The sequence below is a fragment of the Sorex araneus genome, chromosome 1, assembly GCF_027595985.1.
Source record: "Sorex araneus isolate mSorAra2 chromosome 1, mSorAra2.pri, whole genome shotgun sequence".
In the NCBI taxonomy this organism is placed as follows: domain Eukaryota; kingdom Metazoa; phylum Chordata; class Mammalia; order Eulipotyphla; family Soricidae; genus Sorex; species Sorex araneus.
The window spans coordinates 191,107,038-191,123,630 of NC_073302.1; the positions used below are offsets into that span (position 1 = coordinate 191,107,038).

A 16,593-nucleotide genomic window follows, 5' to 3' on the forward strand; every position below is an offset into this window, starting at 1 on the left:
TACTATGAAGATTACTAAGCAGGCATGAACTCGGTGGCACGGGAAGGAGGGGGAAAAAAAAAAAGAAAAGTTATGTAACAAACAGCGGGACTTAATATCTCTACATTCTCAGCAATGGAAAACTAATTATCAAATGCTTCCTTGGCAGTAGGACTGTCTTTTTTTGGGGGGGAGGGGAAACTCCAGCAACAATAGTGAGTTATGTGTTCAAACATGGAATGTAATCAAGATAAAGAGAAAACGAAGTGAAACTTATCACTTACAAGGGCGGGGACTGGGGGGGCAGGAGGGGGCGGGAGGTATACTGGGGTGGTTGGTGGTGGAATATGGGCACTGGTGAAGGGAAGGGTGTTTGAGTATTGTATAACTGACATAACCCTGAGAACTATGTAACCTTCCACATAGTGATTCAATAAAATAAAAAAAAGAAATTCTTCTACATATGGATATTTAATCTATGGCAAAAGAGCCAAGATCATACACTGGAGAAAGGAAAGTGTATTCAACAAACGGTTTTGGGAGACCTGAACAACCACAGAAGAAAAATGAAACCAGATCATTATTTAACTACCATTTACAAAAATTAAGTCAAAATGGGTTAAAGACTCAGCTATATAAAAAGACATGCCTATAAGATTTAAACTGTAGCACATATATCAAATACAAAAGAAGAGGTTGAGAGCTCTAAAGCAGCTTTGCCTGCCGGAAGCCCAGGCTGCACCCCCAGAACCACATGGCTCCAAGCACCAGCAGGAGTAGCCCCCAAGCATCAATTAGTAAACTGGATTTGGGTCACTAGTATGACCCAAACACTAAAATCCAAGATTGACCAATGACAGACAGATGTGTAGATATTTTGAAAGTGAGTTCTTGCTCTTCTGACAAAGTAGATGGAACCTGAGTTGTTATGCCAATAGAAGTGGGTCAGAAACAATAACAAAAAAAAAAAGAAAAAAAAAAAGAAGTGGGTCAGAAAGTGAAAGACTAAAACCAGAGAGGTTTTTACATGTGGAATAAAAGGAATCAAAGCAGGCAAACTAACAAATCCCAACAAAAATCACTTCCCAGGCACAGTATTGTAAATGAGCACTTGCCTTGCATGTGTGAGGCCTCAGATTCAAACCCTAGCCCTAACTCACAGACCGTGAATGATACCATAGTTATACCTCAAGGGAGCACTGAAAGGGGGTCTGGGAACTAGATGGAGGGGGCCAATCTGATTCTGGAAACAGCACTAATACTAGTGGGGTAGTGTAAGCACACAGAGAGGTGTGCAGCTCTTCTCCAGAAATTTAGTTAGCTTACCCAACAGTATGTCAGGAAGATTCTAATTCCAAAAGGATAGATGGAGGCCAGAGCAATAGCACAGCAGAGAGGGCATTTGCCTTCCATTTGCTCATCCAGATTCAATTCCTGGCAGCTCACATGGTTCTCTGAGCCCACCAGGAGTGATCCTTGAGATCAGAGCCAGAGGTAAGCCTGAGCACTGCCATGTGTGCCCAAAAAAGAAAGGGAGAGAAAGAAAGAAAAGGCTATGTGAAAGCAACCAAAGAAACACCAAGATAAGCAAGCATCTATTTATGACACAGAGAATGGCCTAGAGTTCTAGACGCCACAGACACCTTCTTCTCTGAAACTTTGCAAGGTGTGCGTGAGGAGGACAAAAGGCACCACAGAGGGTCAAACACTGAAGTAAATAAAAGAAGCAAGCAAAACTGGCTCGCCTACTTTAGCAGTCACAGTTACCATGGCTTTTATAGCTGCTGTTCTGACGCGTGGATCTTGGTCACTGAAGTGATCCCCTATAATCTTCTGGACATCTCTGACAGCTGGGCCTTCCGTATCCTTTGTAGCACTTTTCTCCAAAGAGCCAAGATTGCCAAGTAATTGCAAGCACTTATTTCTGACTCCATGGGATGTGTCTGTCAAGTGCTATAAAGAGAATAAACAAAGGGATATGATTAAGATCTTAAATATAAGCAACAGATCTTTAAGAATGTTATCTTCCAAAGAGAATCATGAAAAGATAGTGCCCCACTATTCATCACTGTTTTCCCAAAATCATCACTAGGCCCTAACCAAGCAGACATTTAAAAATGCACGAGTGCGCACACATGCGTGCACACACATACACACACACACACACACACACACACACACTCCCCTTAAATTGTGTTTTACTTGCTAAAGCTAGAAATAACACAATTTCTAAATTAAAAGCATTTTACAAATCCTTGGAGTTTGATCACAAAACTGAATTCCAATTCAGGGGAAAAGGGAGGGGAGGGGAGATAATACCAGCACTATTGCATGTGATCCACAAGGACCACAGACTAAGTAGAGACTAAGCAAGAGCCACAGCTAAGTAGAGGAGACGCCACCAGGCAAGGGAAGTGTAAAAGACACAGTCAGTCTCGGACAAGAGTAGGACATCCCCATCAGGCACAGCCAGTGCAGATAACATGGGTCATAACAACAACAGTAATGAAAAGAAAGAAGGGAGAAAAGAATTAGAAAGTACAGTAGACGTGAAATTGTTTATAATACAAAGCACACATATGCTGTCTTCAATTTTTAAGAAAAAAGAAAAGGAGCCAGAGAGATAGTACAACAGGTAGGGCACTTGCATTGCATGTGTCAGATCTGGGTTTTTATTTCCAGCACCCCTCATGCTCCTCTAAGCCAATAAGAAGTAAGCCTGAAGCACTGCTCGGTGGGCTAAAACAACAGAGAGAAAGAGAGAGAGAGAGGAAGAGAGAGAGAGAGAGAGAGAGAGAGAGAGAGAGTAGAAAAAGTAAAAGTAAAAAATAACAGTGGGAGAAGGAGAGAGAGAGGGGGAGGGGAAGGGGGAGGGAAGGAAAGGAAAGAACCAGAGTGATTTAAAGCTAGAAAGGAAAGCAATGGATGTGCTAGGAGGGACAGAGCTATGATAGAGCAGGAAGGGCACTTGCCTTGCACCGAACGAATCTGGGTTTCATCCTAGCATCCCAAATGGTCCCCTGAGCATTGCCAGGAGATTCCTAAGATTCTTTTCATCTTTCTCTCTTTCTCTCTTTCTTTCTTTCTTTCTTTCTTTCTTTCTCTATCTCTAATTTAGAGATTCATGTAAAACAAACAAGAATGAGAACTTGTGGGACAATAAAAGTGATGTGAAGAGGAAAGTTCATAGTGATGTAGACATTCATCAGGAAGAAAGAAAGGATCCACATAAATAACTTGACTTCATAAATTTAAAAGCTGGAAAATGATCAATGAAAGGAATCCAAGCAAGCAAAGAAAGGAAATAATAAAACAATTTTTAACATGATAAAAGCAAAAGTTAATGAGCAGGAATTAAAAAAAAATAAAACCAAGAGCTGGTTCTCTGAATAAATAAATAAATAAATAAACAAATAAAGGGCCAGAGTGATAGTAGAGCAGGTAAGATATTTTTCTGGTACGCAGTTGACCCAGGTTTGTTCCTGGTATCCCATATGGTCCCCCAAGCACTGCCAGAAGTAATTCCTGGGGGCAAAGCAGGTGTGACCAAAATTTTAAGAAATAGAGAAAAGAAACGAGCTCGAAAAACCACTAGCAAGACTCATAAATAGAGAGTAAACCCTAATAAACAATCAGAAATGCAAGAGATGTTACACCAGACACCACAGAAACTCAAAGGATCATCAGAGATTACTTAGAGAAACTTTATGTCATGAAATGAGAGAACCAAGAAGAAATGGATAAATTCCCGGTTCCTATAACCTCCCAAGGCTGCACCGAGATGATGTGGAACACCTGAACACACCTAACACTACGGAGGAAACTGCAAGGGTAATCTAAGGTCTTCAGAGAGACAAAAGCCCAGCCCAGATGGGTTCACCAGTGAGTTCCTCTGAACCATCCACGAGGACCTACTGACAATTCTTTTCACTTACAGGAAACTGAAGAAACACAAACACTCCCAAACAGTTTCTATAAAGCAAACATTACCCTGACACCAAAAGCAGAGAGAGACACCTCAGGCCGATATCCCTGAGGAACACAGATGTAAAGATCCTCAATAAAAAAACTAGCAAATAGAATACAACAATTCATCAAAAAGATCATATACCAGGATCAAGTAGGATTCATCCCGGGGATGCATGGATGGTTTAACACATGCAAGTCAACCAACATAATAATTCTATCAAGAAAAGAAAAAATATAAATCATACGATATCATAGATGCAGAAAAATATTTGACGTGATCCAATACCTATTTATGACAAAAACATTCAACAAGATGGAAATTAAAGGAACTTTCCTCAACGTAGTCAAAGGCATTTACTACAAGCTCACAGCAAACATATTAAATGGGTAAAAACTAAAAGACTTCCCTCTAAAGATCAAGCATAAGACATGGCTGCCCACTCTTGCAACTTCTATTCAACATAATATTGGAATCACTTGCCATAGCAATTAGACAAGAAAAAGATAGCAAGGGCATCCAGATAGGAAAGAAAGAAATCACGCTCTCACTATTTGTGTACGACATGATACTATATATAGAAAATCCTAAAGACTACCAAAAAGCTCCTAAAAAGAACAGATTGGCATAGTGAAACGGTAGGCTACAAAATTAGAATACAAAAGTTCATAGCTTTCCTATACACTAGAGAAATAAAAGATATGCTGACAACCTGGTTCATTCCCCAGCATCCCATCTGGTCTCCCAACCCCACCAGGAGTAGATTCCTGAGTGGAGAGCCTGATATACGCCCTGTGTACCACTGATGTGGCCCCAAAACAAAAACAAAACAAAAAATCTGATCACAATTGTGCCTCAGAAAATCAGGTACTTCAGAATCAGCTTAACTAAAGACGTAAAGAATTATTTAAAAAAAAAAAAAAAAAACACTCCAAAAGATAACAGGACACTAGGAAATGGAAACACGTCCCCTGCTCATGGATTGGTAGGATTAACATCATCAAAATGGCAATATTCCCCAAAGCGTTGTATAGATTCGAAGGACTCCCTCATGTCATATTTCAAAGGACACTCATGTCATTTTTTAAAAGAAATAAATCAAACACTGCTGATATTCATATGGAACAATAAACCCCTCCAAATTGCTAAAGCAATCTTGAAAAAAAAAGATGGGAGGTATCACTTTCAACTTTGAAGAAAGCATCTCTTTCAACAACTTCGAACTGTACTACTAAGTAGTAGTAATTAAAACAGCATGGTATTGAAATAAAGACAGACCCTCAGGTCAATGATAAGTTGATCTTCAATAAAGGAGCAAAACATATGAAGTGAAGCAAGGAAAGACTCTTCAAGTGGTGCTGGGCAAAGTCAGCTACGGGCAAAAAAAAACTAACCCACACTTCTAAGGCTATACATAAAAGTCAAATCAAAGTGGATTAAAGACCATGATATCAGACCTGAATCCATACAGTATATGCAAAGGAAAATGTAGGCAGAACTCTCCATGACACTGAAGCTAAAAGCATCTTCAAGGATGAAACACCACCACCCAATCAAATGGAAGCAGAAATAATGAAATTTGATTACATTAAACTAAGTAGTACCTTAAAGGAAATGATGATCAGAATATAAAGACAGACCACTGAATGGTAAAAGTTATTTACCCAACACTTATCTGATAAGAGGTTAATATCAAGGCTATATAAGGCACTGGTAGAACTTTGCAAGGAAAAATATCCCACACCATCAAATAATGAAAAGAAGAGCGGAATAGAAACTTCCTCAAAAAAGTACAAATGGGGGCTGGAGTGATAGCACAGCAGGTAGGGCGTTTGTCTTGCACTCGGCTGACTTGGGTTCGATTCCCAGCATCCCATATGGTCCCCTGAGCACCACCAGGGGTGGTTCCTGAGTGCAGAGCCAGGAGTGACCCCTGTGCATCGCCGGGTGTGACCCGAAAAAAAAAATACAAATGGCCAGAGGCAAGAGCAATAGTGCAGCAGGTAGGGCACTTGCCTCATCCATGGCTGATCTGGGTTTGATTCCCGGAACCCATACAGTCCTCCGAGTACCGCCAGGAGTAATTCCTGAGTGTAGAGCCAGGAGTAACCCCTGAGCATTGCTGGGTATGACCCAAAAAGACTTAAAAAAAGGAAATACAAGTGGCAGAAAAAGCACGTGAGAAACACTATGTCACTACTAATCATTAGGGAGAGGGAAATCAAAACAATGAGGTGTCATCTCATGGACAAGAGACTGACACATATCAAAAAGAACAAGAACAGGGGCTGGAGCGATAGCACAGCAGGTAGGTGTTTGCCTTGCACGCAGCCAACCCGGGTTCAATTCTCAGCATCTGCCAGGAGTAATTCCTGAGTGCAGAGCCAGGAGTAACCCCTGTGCATTGCCGAGTGTGACCCAAAATAAAGCAAAAAGAAGAAGAAGAACAAGAACAACCAATGCTGGCACGGACACAGGGAGAAAGGGACTCTCATTCATCGTTGGTGGGAACGCCAAGTAGTCCAGCCATTTTGGAAAATGTGGACATTCCTCAAAAAAACTAGAAACAGGGGTGGTGGGGTAGGGGTGGATGGGAGGGATACTGGGAACATTAGTGGTGGAGAAAGGGTACTGGCGGAGGGATGGGTACTCCATCATTGTATGACTGAAACATGAGCATGGAAGTTTTTAAGTCTGTAATTGTACCTCACAGTGATTCATTAAAAAATAAGTAAATAAATAAAATAAACTAGAAACAGCTTCCATATGACTCAGCAGCACCATTCCTGGGAATATACCGAGGAGACCCTAAAACATAATATAGAAAAGTTACCTGCACTCCTATATTTACTGCAACACTACTCACAACAGCTAAAAACTGGTAACAATCCAAGTGCCTGAGACAGATGATTGGATAAAGAAACTATGGTACATCCCTAATATTCCACACAATGGAGTACTATACAGCTGTTAAGAAAAATGAAGTCATGGAGTGAAAAATGAAGTCATACTGAGTGAAATGAGTCAGATGAGTCAGAGAAAGAGGGACAGACATAGAATGATCACACTAATTTGCAGGATATAAACATATATATATATGGAGAGAGAGCGAGAGAGAGCGAGAGAGAGAGAGAGAGAGAGTGAGTGAGAGAGAGAGAGAGAGAGAGAGAGAGAGAGAGAGAGAGAGAGAGAGAGAGAATGAGAATAATACCCAAAGGAAATAGAAATGAGGGCCAGGAAGACTGGCCCATGGTAGGAAGCTTGCAAGTAAGGGCAACAGGTGGGTAGAGGACAGTAAGGACAGAGGGGACCACTATGACAATGATAGTTGGAAATGATCACTCTGTACAAGAACTGAGTGCTGAATGGGGTCAAGTGAAATATAACAGTATTTCAGTAACAGTATTGCAAACTACAGTTAGTAAAAGGGAAAAAAAGGGGGGGTGGGGAGGGAGAAATAGTATATGCCATAGAGGCAGGCTGGAAATGGAAGGAAGAATGGTAGAGAAACTGGGGACATTGGTGGCAGGTGTCACTGGTAAAGAGATGGGTGTTGGAATACTGTATGACTAAAACTCAATTATGAACAACTTTGTAACTGGTATCTCATGGTGATTCAATTGAAAAATTAATTTAATAAAAATGTCATTGGTACAGAAAAGATATCAAAAGTCTAGTAATAGTCACAAATGCGTAGCAGTTATGATTATAATTTTCAGAATCATTTCAAATTTTCCAAGTATAAAGTTTTACAGGAAAAAAAATGTAAGTTCAAGTCACTCTTCCTGCATAACAACCCCTTATTAGGGCACCCCTCTCACTGCAGACTCCCCCAGTTAAACTGAATCTATCACACAGGAGAACACTGAATCACTCAAACAGTGTCTTGTTTTTTACTAGTTAGGCTTTTCATTATTCATTTGTTTTTTTGTTTGTTTGTTTTGGGGTCATAACTGGCAGTATTTAGGCTTACTCCTTGCTCTGTGCTAAGAAAGACTCCTAGCAGGACTCAGGAAACCATAATGGGGTACCCGGAATCGAACCCAGGTCGGCCATGTGCAATTCGAGCAGGATACCTGCTGTACTATCACTCTAGGCCCAGCAATTAGGCTTTTTTGGGAAATAGACTTTTTTTTTTTTTTTTTTGCTTTTTGGGTCACACCCAGCGATGCACAGGGGTCACTCCTGCCTCATGCACTCAGGAATTACCCCTGGCAGTGCTCAGCGGGCCATATGGGAAGCTGGGATTCGAACCAGGGTCTGCCGTGAGCAATGCAAATGCCCTACCTGCTGTGCTATCACTCCAGCCCCCCAAAATACACATTATTTTAATACAAAATAGAAGTTGCTAGAATTAAGAGTGCATTATCATTTTTAAAACAATAATGAATTTCTACCAGTCTGTAGGATAACATAGCATCAGGTAGTTTAGGTTTATTGGGTTACAGTGCTCCCTTTCCTCTGTGTTTATTTGTAACTTCTTTCTTTGTGTTCTGTTAACTTGTAAATATTGTTTTTCTCTTCTCCTTGAGCCTTTGCATAGTTTATTCAGAGCCATGTCCTTTTGTATGGGCACAGGAAGACTGTAGCAAATGCTATGCTTTTGTAACCTAGGAGTCATTTGACTCTACATTGTATTTTCCTCCTGGACATCTGTTCTCTAGACCTAAGCCTCAACTGCCATTACTTCCTAGCACCCCCAAAGGCAGGGTCCCAATGAGGGACAGGATGGACCCAGGACAAGCAGTGAGTTATGTGCTACCCTGGCATCAAGATGGGCCTGGCCAAAGTGCCTAATGCTTAACTATAAGTTAAGAGCTTGGTCATGGAGAAATGCTGTCATGATCCAAAAAGTAATAACTAGATTCGGATCCTGCTTGGGTTAGGAATGATTAATTTGGCCTGAGCAGCTATAGTCTGAGTCTGTGGCAAGATGTTCCCTGGAGAGCTGCCCTACAAGCTTCAATGTCTCTCTTACTGTGCCCATACAAAAACAACTAATATTGAGATGTTAATTAAGATCCTAGAGGAGGGGAATGCCTCTAGGTGGTATTTCCTTTGAACCTGGTGGGCCCTGGAGAAGGGCTTTCTTATGCTGATTTTGCTGGATATGACTAGGGCACAGGGAGACAAGTAGGGGGAGAGACTAAAGGAGAAAAAGGGAAGAATCAAGAGAGCGGGGATGGAGGAATGAGGAGCTATGGAGGAAGAGTGCTGGGGGAGAGAGAGGAGAAAGGAGGAATGGGGAGCTCAGAGAGACTAGAGACTAGAACAGGCACATGGAGAGAATGGAATAAATGGCAACTGATCAATCAACGGGCTTGGCCCTCATTTCCTCTTTCGTCTGCCCCATGACCTGGGCCACCCTGGCTGAGGGAGCGGCCCAGGACCAACCCCCAGAACCTGGGCAGACAATAGAGAGAGCTGCCAGGGCTCTCCCCTGGTCGCCCCCTGTCAGATGTTTTTTTACACCAGTCTTTTGCTTTTCTGCCAATTAACGCATTCTCAATGTATCCCTGTCACATCTTCCAAGTGCTTTAATGTGAAGCAGCATTTATTTATCAAGAGGGCATTATGGGCTTTCCCAGACAACCCTGCTTAAAAATCCCAGAATGACATGATCCCCGGGCACTGTCAGGGGTCATACCTCCTGAGCAGTCGACAGGAATAGACCCTGACGACTATTGGTTTTTCTCCGGGCCCTCCTTCCCCACAAGCATTTATCTAAATGCAAAAGAGAAAATGTCATCAAAGTCAGATGCTCCTTCAAATGCTTTTTATACGAAACAATCTGGAAATATGGACAACAACCATAAAATTATAAATATCCTTCAACCAATTTTCTTCAAATAAATACAATTACTTTTTTTTAAATGCAGGAGTACTGCTATTTAATCAGGCATTGATTAAGCTGACTGAAGTGGGTATGAACTCCACAGCAGTTAAGCTTTTAATATACCTTTCAAAGTATTTCAGGTTCATTTATTTTTGCCATTGTTTATTAAAATAAATGAAACGCTTTCCTAGACTTCACACATAGCTTTCTAATTCAATTAATTCAATGCATATAATCCTTTCCCACAATTCAAACATACTTGGCTTCTTATAATCTCAAAATAAATTCATTTTTTAAAACAGTCAAAAGCAGTTTTGCTCTTCAAGCCCATTTACCCCCTGAATAGGTATTATGCTCACTTGTCTGTTTCCTTTAAATTTTTTAATTTTTGCAGGGGAAGGGGGAGATGTTGGGCCATACCCAACAATGCTCAGTGGACCATATGGGCTGCTGGAGATCGAACCCGTGTCAACCACATGCAAGGCAAATGCCATCCCCGCTGTCCTCACTGCCTGTTTCTTTGCTTGTCATTTTCCATTCTGAAGAAGTCTGTGTTGTCTCTTGAACATGTACTTCTCCCTTTTTCTCCCCTCACATCTTTTTTTTTTTTTTTTTTTGGTTTTTGGGTCACACCTAGCGATGCACAGGGGTTACTCCTGGCTCTGCACTCAGGAATCACTCCTGGCGGTGCTCAGGGGACCATATAGGATGCTAGGACTCGAACCCGGGTCGGCCGCATGCAAGGCAAACGCCCTACCCGCTGTGCTATCACTCCAGCCCCTCCCCTCACATCTTTGTAAATAAGTTTCAGTAACAACTTTCCTGCTTCACCAAAAAAAAAAAGAGAGAGAAATTGAAAGTAAAGACAATGAATGCTATAAACTTTAGGCTTCAGCCATGCATGAAAGGCAGCCAATTTTTTTTTTTTTTTTGTAAATACACAGGCGATGCACAGGGGTTACTCCTGGCTCTGCACTCAGGAATTACCTCTGGCAGTGCTCAGGGGACCATATGGGATGCTGGGAATCAAACCCAAGTTGGCCATGTGCAAGGCAAATGCCCTACCCACTGTGCTATTGCTCCAGCCCCAAAAGGCAGCCAATTTAAACTCTAGTTTAGGACTCAGCAGTGAATCCTGGAAGACAACAGTTCTCGGCCAGTAATCTCTCCGGACTCCATGCTGAGCAGATCCCACAGGGGCACCTTTGATGGAGTGGGTATCCCTTCTCCACCCACACCAGATTAACCCCCAGTGCCCACAAACTTTCAGAAGAAAAACCCAGGTATGAGGAGACAGGCTCTGAATACTCCTGGCCACATAGTGGGTGAGACAGTTCGTCCCGTCCTGTCTTCCCACCCCTTCAGGGTCCTGGCTGTCATGCCTACTAACTGCCTCTGGGCCACATTTAAGAGACTCTCTAATGAATCTCAAAATGGATTAGCTCCCTACAGAAATGTCTCTGGACCCCAATCATTTACATATTTAGAATTCCAGAAGCAAAGCGGCCAAGAGACCTAACATGATATTAATAATAAGCAATAGAAAATAAATTATCTAGAATCTGCCTGTGGCAGGCAGGCTTGAACGGTGGTGGGAAAATTAAAAATAATGGTGTTGGGTAGGTGTAATGGTGGTGTGATTGATGCTGAAATATTGAATATAATCAATGTGAACAACCATATGAAAATACTTTTTAAATAAAAATAAATAAAAGCTCCAGCTTAAAGTCTGCAGAGATGGCCACTGAGCAGGTCACTTATCCAGTATGCAACCTACAGAGTCAATCCCCAGCACCCCGTCTGATTGATTAGCTCAGACTTACCAGGAGTACTCCCTAAGAATGGAGCCAGGTATGGCCCCAAAACATACATACATATATATGTATGTATATATGCATACACACACACATACACACACACTCCATCTTTAAAAGAACCAATCTATGCATAGTCACTGTCACTGTTACTCATCCCGTTGCTCATCGATTTGTTCGAGCAGGCACCAGTAACGTCTCTCATTGTGAGACTTATTTGTTACTGTTTTTAGTACATCCTCTGCCATGCAAGCGCGAAACTCTCGGTAACTTGCCGGGCTCTCCGAGAGGGGCGGAGGAATCAAACACAGGTCAGCCGCATGAAAGGCAAACGCGATACTGCTGTGCTATCGCTCCAGCCCTATGATCAGTAAAACACTAACTTAAAAAGATTTTCCAAACAATTGTACCCTTGCTGAGACAACAAAGCTTAATAAAAAGAATACAGGTTTTGGAATCAAGGAAACCAGAGTTCATATACTCTGTTCCTGAACTCTCCTGTCTATGAATATGTGAGTAAGTTAAATGTCCCAAACCTCAATCCCCAGCTTTGTAAAACAGGAATAACAATACTTATCTCAACAGTGATAAAGAACAAATGAAAAATTAAATGCAAAGTACCAAAATAGAAAGAGTGAAAATATTACAGTATATACATGGTAGTTACTATAATTTTTTTCATTTCTTTCGGGAGGAAAAAATTTTTATTTTGTGACAACTTACTTAGCTCTATTTCTTTTTTAATATTTTTTTAATTTATTTTTTTAATTAGTGAGTCACCATGAGGGTACAGTTACAAATTTACCCATTTTCGTGCTTGTGTTTCCCGTTAGCTCTATTTCTAATTCAACTCAAAAACAAAAACCATGGAACAGGACATAGAACAGTGACCGTCTTTGGCAGTTCTCAGTTACAAGTTAAGAATGAAGCTAAAGAGATCCTCCTCCAGATCAAGCTTGGCTATCTGTGCCACAGCAGCCCACTGTCCAGCTATATTCCCTTACCTTACAGGCTACATCAACTAGTCGCATCTGAATTGCTTGATTCTCCAGGAGTTTAGTGCCAATTGCAAGTAAAGTATCCAACAGCTGAGCTAGAACTTGGTGAGACTCTAGAAAGAAGTAAAGTTGGATTGTAAAATTTCCCAATGTATAAACTCTTGATCCCACAGCCACATGTCAGCTTACCCACTGGCCTTGCTCTACAGATTCACAACTAAATCTCTGAGGAGATGCAAGCCATGCCACTAAAATCCATGCTCCATAGGTCTCCCAGCTGAAGACTCTGGGGTGCCTTGGGGAGGACGATAGGCCAAGCCCTACCAGCCACACCCAACACCCACAGCTGCTGCCACACCAATGTCCCCACTGACTGCTTCACTAATGATCTCTGCAAAGACACCAAATCATGAAAATTCCCAGGACACCAGCTTTCAGGCTAAGAACTCTGGAGCCTTCTCCAAGTGGGAGTGGGCAACCTTCTCCCTTGTCTTTACAGAAGCCCTGCCAGCCCCTTCCACACCCCACAGCCACCACCATGTCAACTTGTTGGCCGATTCTACAGATCCTCAAGTTTCTGGAATGCTCATACCTCCTAATTCCACAATAAAGACATCCTAGTAGATCGGAAAGTAACAGAGAAGCCAATAAATTCAACAAATGAAACTAATAATACAGAAGGCTCAACTAGCAGCAAAGAGCTTAGTAACTCCTCAGAGAAGGACCTAACAACACAGTGTTATACAATACAATAATTTTCACGACTTTTTTTTTTACTTAAGCATTTCTGATAATTCCATTAGCCATTCATTCAGTTGTAACAAGCATTAAAAAAATAAGTTACTGTGTGCATGCTAAGGGGGAAATTTGGGGGAATAGTTAGAAAATGGAGATAATAGTGGAGGGAAGGTCGCACTGATGGTGGGATTGGTGCTGGGACACTGAGTGCCTACAAGTGTATTATGAACTTTGTAACCATGGTGTTTAAATAAAGGAAATACTGTTTCATTTTAAAAATAAAGATCACTGTAGAAACTAAATTTACACAGGTTAAGAATGTATGTATGTGCCCGCGTATGTGACTTCTGCTGTCGTGTGTGTGTGTGTGTGTGTGTGTGTGTGTGTGTGTGCCAGCTTATGTGACCTCTGTTGTTGTGTGTAGTGTCTGACCTCTGTTGTCATATATGTGTGTGTGTGTGTGTGTGTGTGTGTGTGTGTGCGCGCGCGCACGCGCGCACGCACGCCGGCATATGTGACCTCTGATGGCCTGGCCTATCTGTGATTTCTGTGGTCCTTCTGTACCTACATATTAACTCTGTTGTCCTCTGTACCTATGTGTGACCTTCATTGTCCATCTGTGTGTGTGTGCAGTGGTGCTAGTGATGAAACCCAGGGCCCCTTGCAAGCAAGACAAGCAAGTGCTCTGCCACTGAGGCCCCTCCCAGCCAAGTTACCACTTTCGTAGGAACTAAACTGCGATAGGCCACAGGACCACAATAGCACGTTACAAGATCTCTAACCAAGTCTGGCACAGTCAACAAATCTTTAGCCCTGATACAAACTAGGTAGCCATAAGTGTGGTCGTTTCTTTGAGCTTCGGTTTTGGCCCCTGGCAAATAACCTTTTGGCAAGGTTATTATCTATAGTGCAGAATGTATAAACTGTCTTACGTACATAGCACTTACTAGGTGAATAAATGACAACTACTTAGAGACAAACCACACTTTAACTATAATGTAAGTATACATCCATGGTTTTATTAAGTCACCCTCAAATTTTTTCCCCTAGTTTGGAAACACACCCAGCAAAGCTCAGGGGTTATTCCTGGTCTGCTATTAGGAATTACTCCTGGTAGTGTTCAGAGGACATATGGGGTGTCAGGTCTGGCTGCATGCGAGGCAAATGCCCTACCTACTATACTATCACTCCAGTGTTTCAAATTGCTCTCTAATAGCAACCAACACAGTTTTGTTCTAAATTCTACACAGAAGGAAAGACTACAGCACTTTCAAACCACAACTTACTTTCATTCTGAAGGATGTTAATAGCATCATCCATAATGCAGTCTGGTGAAAATCCTGCAGTCTTTGATAATAAACCCAGCAAAGATGCAATTCTCAGTCTCACTGAAGGATCATTCTCCTGGAACAAAAAAAAGGTGTTCAGTTAACCACCATAAACATTAAAAACCAACATCTCGGAAGAGATTCAATGGCCCAGTAAGATTTCAAGGCTTTCATTCTAAAAAATTAATGTTATATGCCATAATGGACAGAGCTTTTCTCTCATCGCTATGCTCTAGAGGGAATGAGAATTTCTTAGAACGCCTGCCCAAAGTCAGTAATTTTCAATCAGAAATGTGCCTCAGGAATCAAACCAACTTCTCTGTGTAGTTGCATTAGACAGAGTTTCAACACCCTGTACCATCAACACTGCCAACACCCAATGCTGCTTCCAGGATAAGGGCTGGGCACCCAACATTGCTTCCAGGACGAGAGTGCTGTGCCCATCCTGCTTCCAGGACGAGGGCCAGGCACCCATCCTGCCTCCAGGACAAGGACTATGCACCCATTCTGCTTCCAGGACGAGGGCCAGGCACCCATCCTGCCTCCAGGACAAGGACTATGCACCCATTCTGCTTCCAGGATGAGTGCAATACACCTGTCCTGCTTCCAGGATGAGGGCCATGCGCCCATCCTGCTTCCAGGTCGAGCCATGCGGGCCTCAGAGAGTAGTTCTGCAGGTGTCACTCCTATCCTAGAAAGACTGTTTCACTCTTGCTAAGAATCTGGGGAAGGCAAACACGTCTTATGTCTGCACTCCAGATAGCAGACCATTTTTGTTTTTGTTTTGATCTCAGGAAGTGCTCCCCAATTTAGACATTGCCCTATAGATGAAAATAAATGTATATACAGATTTATAAAATCACCACATCTCAAAAATGTCATGCAATGAAGCCAAAGCAATCGTACAGTGGCTAGGCACTTATCTTGCAAACAGTTGACCCAGTGATCCCATAAAGTTCCCTGAGCACCAGAAGTAATTCTGAGTTTAGAGCCACGAATAACTCCTGAAAATTGCCTGGTGTGGCCCCAAAACAAAAAAACTAAAAAGAATACTCAGAAGCAGACAAATGTTGGTCCCTTCCTTTCTCTGATCATCACCTTATCATGTGAAGCGTAGGACCATCCTGTTTATTTTGTTTTGTTCTGCTTTTGGGGTCACACCCGCCAATGCACAGGGGTCACTCCTGGCTCTGCACTCAGAAATTACCCCTGGTGGGGGCTGGAGCAATAGCACAGCGGGTAGGGCATTTGCCTTGCACGCGGCCGACCCGGGTTCGATTCCCAGCATCCCATATGGTCCCCTGAGCACTGCTAGGGGTGATTCCTGAGTGCAGAGCCAGGAGTAACCCCTGTGCATCGCTGGGTGTGACCCAAAAAGCAAAAAAAAAAAAAAAAAAAAAAAAAAAAAGAAATTACCCCTGGTGGTGCTCAGGGGACCATATGGGAAGCTGGGAATCAAACCCGGGTCAGCAGCGTGCAAGGCAAACGCCCTACCCGCTGTGTTATCACTCCAGCCTCAGGACCAATCTAACTGAACCCTATGAATATGCAACTCAGAAGGGCAGCTCCATAAAAGCAAATGAAAGCCACATGAAAAATAGCTTGCCCTTGGCCTCACGTTCCGGGGAAAGGGCAACTCAGAGAAGCGATCACCAACTACATTGTAGTCGAAGGCCATGTGGGGGAAGGGAGTTGCGGGCTGAATGAGGGCTAGAGACTGAGCACAGCGGCCACTCAACACCTTTATTGCAAACCACAACAGCTAATTAGAGAGAGAAAACAGAAGGGAATGCCTTGCCACAGTGGCAGGGTGGGGTGGGGGGGAGATGGGATTGGGGAGGGTGGGAGGGACACTGGGTTTACGGGTGGTGGAGAATGGGCACTGGTGAAGGGATGGGTTCCCAAACTTTGTATGAGGGAAGTATAAGCACAA

The 16,593-nt window shown here is 42.5% G+C and overlaps 1 protein-coding gene across 2 annotated transcripts in view; it reads right to left on the bottom strand.

Annotated features, from left to right (window-relative positions):
• INTS4 (integrator complex subunit 4) overlaps window positions 1-16,593 on the bottom strand; it is a 97,073-nt gene that overhangs the window by 67,787 nt on the left and 12,693 nt on the right. For both annotated transcript variants that reach the window (XM_055118715.1, XM_055118674.1), the window contains exons 3-5: window positions 14,619-14,736; window positions 12,601-12,707; window positions 1,747-1,932 (exon numbers count right to left, since the gene is read on the bottom strand). In XM_055118715.1, the coding sequence (XP_054974690.1) occupies window positions 1,747-1,932; window positions 12,601-12,707; window positions 14,619-14,736 (411 nt within the window). The remainder of the gene's footprint in view (window positions 1-1,746; window positions 1,933-12,600; window positions 12,708-14,618; window positions 14,737-16,593) is intronic.